This window comes from Telopea speciosissima, chromosome 1, assembly GCF_018873765.1.
Source record: "Telopea speciosissima isolate NSW1024214 ecotype Mountain lineage chromosome 1, Tspe_v1, whole genome shotgun sequence".
In the NCBI taxonomy this organism is placed as follows: Eukaryota; Viridiplantae; Streptophyta; class Magnoliopsida; order Proteales; family Proteaceae; genus Telopea; species Telopea speciosissima.
Genome location: NC_057916.1, coordinates 29,180,205 through 29,190,998, shown reverse-complemented (window position 1 = coordinate 29,190,998; position 10,794 = coordinate 29,180,205). Strand labels below are relative to the sequence as shown.

Sequence of the window (10,794 nt, the reverse complement as noted above, 5' to 3'; positions counted from 1 at the left end):
TAAATCAGAGTAGCGGAAGCTAAATGATAATATAATAACATAACGGTCAATGTTTATCCCTGTTCAATAATCTGCCACAAACATACTCGAAACCATGATGACATCCCATCAGAACCTATGCAGTACATAGAATATAAATAATACATTCTTTATGACGGGATCAAAATAATGAAGTAGCTAGTACCCAAAAGTAATATCCAAAAAGGGACCACCGGCCCAATATCTCTCAAGAAGCTACTCTCCTAAGTAGCAAGTCTCACAGTAACAGTCTGGTCCGTGCTCCCCTTCCTCAGGGGCCCACCAGTCCTCGCCATTGCCGCCCTCAGGGGCCATGGGCTCCGAGCCGCTTGGCTCCACCAAACCTGCATCATAATCTAAAAAGAAGTTTCCACAAGGGGTGAGCTCCACTGAGCCCAATGAGTAAATCGAATCATACAAAGGGTTATAATATGCATGGATGATAATGTTATGATGCATAAATCAATGATTACATGTGCACCTAACTCTAACCTCTAAGTCAGGTATAGTGCTACTGCAACACCCTAGGTAGCATCGCCGACCCTCCACCTCTCATGGATGGCCTATCCGGCGATGTCAAACCCGAGTTGCGCGGGGAGTCTGCCGGTCCCTGTCCTCGATTGGACTCGCTGGTCCTAGTACCTCGACCGAAATCCCTGGTTTACCCAGCAAACCCCCAAGGTTAACCCTACTGCCACGGTTCTGGTCCTCCATCGGAATCGCTGATCCCAGCCCTCAATCGGAATCGCTGATCCCAGCCCTCAATCGGAATCGCTGGTTTCTCCGCAGGGGTCATTCAACACGTAAACCCCTGTTGGAGAGGGTCGTAGCACTGGGTACGCAATGCCTAGCCAACAACACCTAATGTCTAGTGGTGTACATACACTATATATATGGATTCCATCTTTATCAGATCGCACAACATTGTCATTCGCAATATACATCACTACACTCTCAATCAAATATCACATCAAAACAATAATTGAAAGTAAAGTGCATCCTAGTGTCTACACTCAACATGGGAGAGTCTCCATTATCAAACAATAGATTTCCGACAAGTAAACATACATGTACGTGTATGGCAATCATATAATGAAATGCAAGTAGGTTCGGGTATCCGATTTCCTCACCTTGGGATTCGGTTCGATTGAGCCGTGAGTGATCCGACGTGCTAAAAAGTGAGTCGACCCCCGTATTCGAGTGCCCTAGATGCACAAAAAGACACGCAAGACACTATTGCTAAGGTCCCCAAAAAGGGTAGGAATCAATAGGGGTTTAAAAGTGCAAAATTTGTAAAACGGTAGATGCAATTTGGTAAAAAGGTAGATGCATTTCTGAACTGTTCCTATCCTATTCACCTACCCTTTTTCACAGAGAGAAAAAGGTAGGAAGGCAGGGCTTAAAAAGGTAGGAAGGCACTTGGACTGCTTCTACCCTTTTAGCCCGACTGTAACTACCTTCTTACAAAACAAATTCATATTGCATATTTGGCTTGGGGCTTTGGAAGCAATGAGCCCTAGCTTGCACATCCTTGAGCTAGGGTTGGCATTGATGGTCTAGGTCATCTAATGGGATGGAATGGAGACATTTAAGATCACCTTCCACAACAAGAAGGCATTAGTACCTTCCATTAATGGTTTTTCCAATAGATTGGTGAAGCCATTAATGGTAGGACACCATCCAAGCTCCAAGAGTGTAGGGATTAATGGGGGTGAGAGAAATAGTGGAGGTTAGGTGGGGGACTTACCAAATGGAGATGGTGAGTGAGTGAATCATCCTCCCTTCCTCGCTTATTTCTTCCTCTCCTTCTTTGTCTTCTTTGTCTTCTTTTCTTCTTTTCCCCCAAATTGATTTAGGTTTAGAATGAGATGGGAATAGTGTTTTTGGTGTTATCTATCCCAAAAGGTCCCTAGGGCCTGTTTGGCTAGATGTTAGTCCTTAGGCCTAAATGCTCTAGGGTCTGTTTGGTTGGACACAAAATCTTAGTTTCAAGTTCAAGTTATTGGGCCTCAACTTTATGAGGCCCACAGGCCCTCTCTATCTATAAATTAAAGGGGTGATATACACCCAAGCCCAATCATCTATGCTTAAAATGGAGTATAAGAATAAAGACTTACTCCCAGTCGTCGTAAAGCGGTACATCGAATTGGGCCGGGCCCCGCGGGTCCGCCTGCGGAGGGTATGCCAAGAACACTCCTTTGTTGACAAACTTCCCCCTGTCTTTGTTGATGAACCTATCCTCGATGACCTCCTCCCGTCTCAAAGTTAACGATATGGGACGGTCTGAGAATCATTGCCCATAGTTCCCTGGAGTACATCGTCGCCGATTCTACACAAGTTTAACTAGATTGGTTAGACCGGGCTTTGAACCGGATTTGGGCATGGATTTAACATTTATACCATGTAAGTTTATTAATTTTTTTTTCTAAACATAATTTAGGCCTAAATGTTGTGGTTCAAGCGCAGTATTACCGGATACTAGGCTTCGAAAATAGGTTCGTTCCCAATTGGGCCCATAAGTGTTCATTGTATATTTTAAAAGCTATTTAACTGGAAGTGTTTATTAATTGAGTTTAATTTAAGACATTGGAACTGTTTAACAAATGGTTCGGCTTTGATTTCTATCTTAAAAAACATTTAATTGTTTATAAGTCTTTATAAACATTCAATACATGTGAATCCTTCCATGGTAATAATAAATAAGGGGTGTTGTTCTCTGTGCCGCAACGTAGGCTGCGCCCAGGAACATGGGGGTGGGTCGCAATGACCACCCTACCCCCTTGAGTGGCAGACCCATGTGCTTGAGCACAGCCTATGTTGCGGCATAGAGAACATTCTCCTAATAAATAAATAACGATTCAAAGGGCAACCCTGACGAATACCTCTAGCAAGTTTAAGGCCAAAGATTTCATACACGACCGTGCATGCTCAATCGTGTCCCCTCTCACAGGGTGTTGGAAAAGTCATAAAACCCCACTCCTATTTAATGCCTTGAAACTCTCATCCTCTCACATGCACGGGTTACACAGCCGTGTATGAAAACTGTCCCCCAATTTAATAAAGCCAAAACTACTATGATCTGATCTTGAATCGATCAGAGTCAAGATCGGTCACGACTGATTACGATCTAATTTAGCCACTGATTCGTCAATCCAATTCCCGATTCTGAAACCATGCTCCCAACTCGTGAGTAAATAATACATCTCTGCCAACTTGGAAGCGCCATAGATCATGGTTTGAGAAATCGGTATCGGATCGGCCGATTCACATTGGTATCGGTGGAGACTGATATCGAATTGAACCTGGCCTAGCCTAAACAAGCTTTTGTTTTTTCAATGCTGGAAAATGTAAGGGACAACGGTCTTCGATGAGTTCTAACACGACGCTACTCAAGTTCCTGCTTCAGAACCCCTCCTCTATCAAATCGAAATCGCAAGCGAAACAACTCCATGCCCAGATCATCAAGAGTAAAGGAATTCATTCGTCTCTCATGGATACTATCATTTCTATCTACTCAAATCTGGGCCTTCTACAGGACACCCTCCTGATCTTCAACCTGCTTCCCTCACCTTCTATTGTTGCTTGGAAGTCTATCATTAGGTGCTATACTTCTCATGGGCTTTTCCTTCAATCTCTGCTCTCTTTCGTCGATATGAGATCTTCGGGCAAGTGCCCAGATCACAACATCTTCCCTTCTCTTCTCAAATCCTGTGCCTCCTTGATGAATTTGAAGCTGGGCGAATCAATTCATGGCTGTATCATTCGTCTTGGTTTGGATTTTGATCTTTACACCGGCAATGCGCTAATGAACATGTACTGCAAGCTGCAGAGCCTTGGCGAAGTTGGTGCACCCAAATCTCAAGCTGCGTTATCTTATAAGATTCTCGAAAGAAGTTGTGGTAATTCAATCAATTTTAATAAGCCCATCAGTGGAACTTGTGATGGGACGAGGAAAGTGATTGTGGAGCAGAGTTCTCATATAAAAAATTCTGAATTGATTTACGAGTTCAATAAAAAGAATGTGGGTGTTGTTGATACTAAGGTTATTTTAGTTCCAACAAAAACAACTGGACTTCCTCAAAGAAGTAAGAACGAGGAAACAGCTTTTATGAAGAGTGTGCGGAAAGTGTTTGATGGGATGCCCAAGAGGGATGTCGTCTCCTGGAATACTGTAATTGCTGGACTTGCACAGAATGGGATCTATGAAGAAGCTTTAATGATGGTTACGAAGATGGGAGATACTGGTTTGAAACCCGACTCCTTCACTTTATCTAGTGTCCTTCCTATATTTGCTGAATACGTAGATGTTTCTAAAGGAAAGGAGATCCATGGCTATGCCCTAAGACAGGGGTTGGATACAGATGTTTTCATTGGAAGTAGCTTGATTGACATGTATGCTAAGTGCACTAGGGTGGAAAATTCGCGTTGGGTGTTTTTTCTTTTACCACAACGTGATGCGATCTCATGGAATTCTGTCATAGCAGGATGTGTTCAGAATGGATTGTTTGATGAAGGACTCCAGTTGTTTCGTCATATGTTGATGGCCAATATAAAACCTCGGCATGTCACCTTCTCAAGTATCATGCCTGCTTGTGCTCACTTGACAACTCTACATCTGGGGAAGCAGCTCCATGGGTACATAATTAGGAGTTGGTTTGATGATAATCTGTTTATTGGTAGCTCTCTCGTGGATATGTATGCCAAATGCGGTAACATACGCAGCGCTCGTTGGATCTTTGATAAGATGGAATCACCTGATATGGTATCATGGACAGCCATGATCATGGGATACGCTTTGCATGGGTGTGCCCATGATTCCCTCTCCTTGTTCCAGCAGATGGAGATGGAGAGTGTAAGACCCAATTATGTTGCATTTGTGGCTGTTTTAACTGCTTGTAGTCATGGCGGATTGATAGATAAAGCTTTGATTCTTTTTAACAGTATGATACAAGATTATAGCATTTCTCCAGGAATAGAGCACTATGCTGCTGTTGCAGACCTCCTTGGGCGGGCAGGAAGGTTGGAGGAAGCCTATGAATTCATCTCTAACATGCATATAGAACCAACAGGGAGTGTTTGGGCAACTTTGCTGGCTGCTTGTAGAGTCCACAAGAAAGTTGAACTGGCAGAAAAGGTGGCCTCCAAAATATTTGAGCTTGACCCGCAGAACATGGGTTCCTACGTTCTTATGTCAAACATATATGCTGCTGCCGGCAGATGGAATGATGCAGCGAAACTGAGGATAACTATGAAAGGTAAGGGGATGAAAAAGAAACCAGCCTGCAGCTGGATAGAAGTCAAGAACAAGCTACATGCTTTCGTGGCTGGAGACAATTCTCACCCATATTACGATAGGATAAATGAAGCTCTGAAAGTTCTGTTGGAGCAAATGGAGCGAGAAGGGTATGTTCCCAACACAGATGATGTACTTCATGATGTTGAAGAGGAGCAAAAGAGATACATATTGTGTAGCCATAGTGAGAGGCTTGCTATAGGATTTGGTATCATAAGCACCCCTCCTGGAACAACTATCCGAGTCACAAAAAACCTTCGAGTCTGCGTGGATTGCCACACGGCAACAAAGTTTATATCAAAGATTGTTGGGAGAGAGATAGTTGTGAGGGATGTTTCCCGATTTCACCACTTCAAAGATGGGAAGTGTTCCTGTAGCGACTACTGGTGAATCAGGAAAGTGAAATCATAAGTGTTGAAACCTGATGCTTCATCATTAAGCTCAAACTGAAAAAAAAAAGTAGAGTAGTCTCGGCTTGCTCTCATCAGCTTATCCCGGTAGGGATATCCAATTTAATCGGCTTGAGCTGTATGCCAATTGCCAGTCTAATTAACTGACGGAACTACAGATTTTTGTGGTACAGAGGGTCTTAGTCTAAAGTTTATTGATCAGGAAGATGCAGCCCTTTCATTCGAGCTTGATCCTTGAGAAGCTATTTGTTCATGCATCATGATTAAGCACTCCTACCGAAAGTGCTCATTGATAGGTTAAAGCTGTGCTAATAGTTATTGGCATATTTGCATGAGCTATATTTGTTAAGCTGCATTTTCAGTGGAAGGAAAACCTGGGTATTCATGTTATGGCTGAACCGTTGGGAGACAATTGCCTGCAGTTCATTACTCAGACACAGATGAACTGCCGATAAGATAGTTGGGAGCAGATGCTAACTTCACTTGGACAATTGTATTACGTCTGTCTGACTTTTTCTTCCAGCCAAATCACAACTCTAATTTAGTTTAGGTAGTTAATGGAGGATTATCTGTGATAATAATGATTCTATCTACCATGGAGGCAGCAATTAGTTTTACTCAGTGACAATCTGGTGAGCAGCTCCACTCATTTGCTTTGGTTTGTCATGTTGAGGTAATTCGAGCTAGTTATTTTTTTTGCTAACAAAATAGCCATTAAGAGTCTGCATTAATTACTGTGAGAAAACTGTGCTAAGGTCAATTTCATAATGATTGGCTGTAAAAGAAGCTGAAAATAGTCAATGTCTAATGATCTTTATAGAATATCCAGCTTGTTGACTAGTTCACTTTTAGTGATGCCATAGTCATGTTCGTGCCAGAATTTGAGGAGATTTGGATTCAGCATTTGACGGTCTCTACTGGCAGGATCTCTGGACAAAAGGCAACTTGTACTTCTGTGGTAAGTCAGTCTGCTCCGTGCCAAATCATTACTTGACAGGAAATTTTGCTACCATAGGACCGTTATAGCTACGGCTACCATTCATCATTAGCTCAATAACTTCCTTGACCTTCTGGCATTGGGCTGATGTCAGCCACCATACATATGGCTTGGATCATCTGATCATATTATTCTCGTCTTAGGTTATTTTCTTTGTTGGATAATCATAAAATGGGTGGGTCCCACCTCGTTTGCATGTGAGTCACATCTTTGGCTTACTGTGCTATGGATACACTGAAATCTATAGCTCAATAGTTTCGCTTTCAGGTGGTTTGTAGCTGGTAAGAGCTAAAAGTGAACAGACAGTTCAATGTTACCTCAGCTTTTTTTTCGTTTAAATTTAATTTTAGAAAATTAGTTAATATGCCCCAATTGGAATAATCAATAGTACACTTGATAGAAGTTAGATACTCATTAGAAATTTTAAAAAGCACTGATCATTAAAGTAAGTTTAAATTAGGAACCTCAGCTACTAAATCCTGCATTAATTTGAGATTAAAAGAAGTTTTATGCCAGAAGTGCATGACTTGTCCTTAATTATTTAAATACTGAATAGGAACATGTTCCACACATCTGTGATGTAGTGATTTGAGAAAATGTAAGTTTTTCCCTTCTGATGAAAATTCAGGTATTCATTAACATTATATCATAGATTCTTACTTTTTTTTAATGGAAAGTCACCACATGGGATCTGCAAATCATAATTAACCTCATATACAGAAACTTCCAAAAGCAACTTCTGCTTAGTTTTAGGGGTTGTTTGAATATGGTCATGTGATCTTAAGAATTTTGTGGGTGTCAATACTAGATTGTCCCTTTAAATTATTAATAATACAAATTTTTTTTGAATGATTTACTTATCCCTCATCCCCCCCCCCCCCCATTAAAAAAAAAATCTGGCATCTAGGATGATTCATGTAAAGCAACTGTTTTAGGTTATAAAGAAATTCATTAATGATGGCATCAGATAACGATTGTGTCAATATTACAAACATCAGAAGGAAGTGAGGTGCTGAAATATAAACCCTCAAAGTTTTCAGAAACCACAGGTGCTTTGCAACAAGTATGGCAATTTATATGGATCATTTCTTGCAATCCCCCTTGGGGTAGGGGGGGGGGGCACCAGTAAGATGAAAAGATAATTTAGAGATAATTGAAATGGAAAGGGGAAAGGTTTCTTAGAAAATTGACAAAAACAAAAACTGGTGAAAACTGTAACTAATATTTTTAACACAAGATTCAGAACAAGTGTACATCACTCAAGTGATTTTCCGGATTGGCAGAACTGGCCAATTCATGATGATGCAGACAAATATCTATTGTAACCAGATTGAAGGCAGATTTGGCTGGTGGATGAATCGAATTATATTATATTTGACCATTTTGGACTATTTAATGCAGATTTTAGCCAAATATGCAGACAATGGATCCAATTCACATAGATTTGGTGAATTGCTGCCTGTTATATTTGTGTAAAAATGTTCCATGTTTTAACCTTTTCTAATATGCTGCCAATATCTCCAACGGAGAAATTTACATCTTGAATGAAAGAAAAAATCTCTACGAGAGGTTGGCATATTTACCTTCTTAATTTGCCACGAATTTGCAGGGTCAATGCATTTGTCATTAAAAATGTTGACTGGTTGATCAATTGGCTGTTTTCATGCATATACCAACTGATTTATGTAATAGCCATTTGGTAATGACTAGAGATGACAAGGTGTTAACTAGTGCCAAGTCATTATTCAACTGATTCAGGTTGAAAGTTTGACTATTTTGCATATGCTTTGAGGTAACAACGTGATATTCTCCCTCATGTTGCATATATGCAGTGCTCTTTGTTTTTTGGGTTGATTGTTTTTGCCTATGGAGGGCGGGTGTTGGTGCAACGGTAAGGCTGCATACATTATGACCCTCCCCAGACCCTGCAGTGGCGGGAGCGTCGTGCACTGGGTATGCCGTATGCCCTTTTTTATTGTTTTTGCATATGCTTTTAACTTCAGGAAGTGACTTAATAATGGGTTTTAATAGTATATATTGATGTGGCATGGCCATGTTCAACGGAGGCCTTTGGATGTTCCAGTATGGAGGAGTGATTTGATTCAAATTGAAGGATCTAAAAGAGCTAGGGGCAGACCTAAATGACCCTAGGAGAAGTGGTGAAGAAAGACATACATAGCTTAGGCCTTTTATCAAGTATGGCCTCGAATAGAGCTGATTGGAGGGCAAGGATCCATGTTGCCGACCCCATTTTGTTGGGATAAGACTGAGTTGTTGTTGTTGTAGTGGTGTATAATGATGTGGCTCTTTTTGATTGGTCAACTATATTACATATGTTTTTAGCTTCGGGTGGTAACTTAGTATTATTTTCTTTTCGTATGTATATTATTGCTCTCTGTTGTAGGGCCTTTTGCCTGTCATTTATCTCTTCTTTAACACACTCTTATGTGAAGAGAAAATACAAAAAAGCACTGAGGGATTATGTTTCTGGGGTCATACCTGGTCATTGACTGATCTATGCAAGGAAATGCGATTACTTATTGACTAACTACATTAACTACTCTGGTCAATAGATTTGGCTAAAGGTTTTCTGAATGCTGGCTGCCAAACTGATGTGTTCAACCTCCTATTGCTATCTCATTCATGTTCTTACTGGTACTGCCATTAATATTTAGGTTCGTGGATTAAGTTTCATTTTTTTTTTTTTCTCTAGTAAAATCAGTAATTTTTCTTTTGTATGTAGGCTTTGAAATCTTTTTCTTTTTCATACAGTTTCTATCATTTCTTGATGTTTAATCAACACTACCATTGAAGTTAAAGAAAATGTATGGGTATCTTGCACCTTATTAGCAAGTGTTTTGAGAAAGGACTTCTATACGCAGTTTACATGCCAGGAGGCTTGAATTCTTATTGCTTTGTAGTGCCATGGTACTTAATTATTTCTGTCTTCAAGCAGAAGCAATATACTGGGGAAAACATTGGCTGATGCTGACATGTCTGAGGAAGAGCAAAGCAACCTACTGAAACATTTGGAGAAGAAGGAACCAGAGTGCATGCACCTTCAGAGTCATGATTTTGAGTTACTGACTATGATAGGAAAGGAGGGTGCATTTGGGGAGGTAAATCTTCTTTTTCCTTTTTCTTCTCCTCTTTCTTTTTTGGTAATATTTGACCATCTCTTCTCTCTCTCTCTCTCTCTCTCTCTCACCTCTTTTCACACTGTTAAGGGCTTCTACATTTTATTCTGTGTATCTGCAATTGGTGTACAACACTTGTGTCAAAAGGGTATGTCATTTTACCAAACCTCCATAGACACCTATTCTGCCACGTGGACAAATAATGTCTCCATTCTGACAACCATTGGATAGAGAGGTCATGGTCTAGATAAGCCAGGTATCAAATTTCGAAGTCTGATTCAACCAAATACCACCTCGTTTATGTCCATGTATGTAACCAGTACTCTAGCCATTACTGTGCACTCTTCTAACTCTGAGCAGAAACAGATGGTTTAGATAGGAAAAACTATGAAAATGAATGGCTCTGATATGTCTTGTTACTTCCAGAAACATCACAAACTGTTGTGACACAAATAACTACCCATTGTTTATTGACATTTTGGAGTCGTTCTCAGGCACTTTGATGCATTTATCATCACTGCTTAAACTTGAAAATGATTATTCTCTGATTTTCGAGCTGTGAAACCGACGACCAACTCCAACAACTCTACAGATGCACTAATCTCTCCAATCCGTGTCTTATAACCTAAAGATCCACCCAACTGTCATTCCAAAATCCAAACTCCATCCGAACTCTGAATCCAAATACCGAAGACAGCGTTGGAACCACCACTATTGCAAATATGGACTCTCAAACCCTAGAATTAGAATTTTAGAAAGTACAACCTACAGGGTGGATCTCCAAACCCAAATAGGAAAAGGAAACTAAAGACGGATTTGAAGGAAAAGACTAGAACTAACAACAGATTACTGATAAGATAGAATATGAGTGAAATTGAATAAAAGATAAATTAGGAGTTGAGAAAATTATTAAAAATCAAATTAGGCAGATCTGAGATA

At 40.4% G+C, this 10,794-nt stretch overlaps 1 protein-coding gene across 1 annotated transcript; it reads left to right on the top strand.

The window, feature by feature from the left end:
* The first annotated feature begins 3,354 nt into the window (after positions 1 to 3,354).
* On the top strand, positions 3,355 to 5,758 carry LOC122657253 (putative pentatricopeptide repeat-containing protein At3g23330). Its single transcript, XM_043851932.1, has one exon. It carries the CDS (start codon positions 3,386 to 3,388, stop codon positions 5,699 to 5,701), a length of 2,316 nt encoding a protein of 771 aa, XP_043707867.1. The 5' UTR covers positions 3,355 to 3,385; the 3' UTR covers positions 5,702 to 5,758.
* Positions 5,759 to 10,794: the final 5,036 nt, after the last annotated feature.

What these genes read in the sequence shown, in the direction of transcription:
- LOC122657253 (XM_043851932.1), top strand. Translation starts at nt 3,386, where the DNA reads ATGAGTTCTAACACGACGCTACTCAAGTTCCTGCTTCAGAACCCCTCC.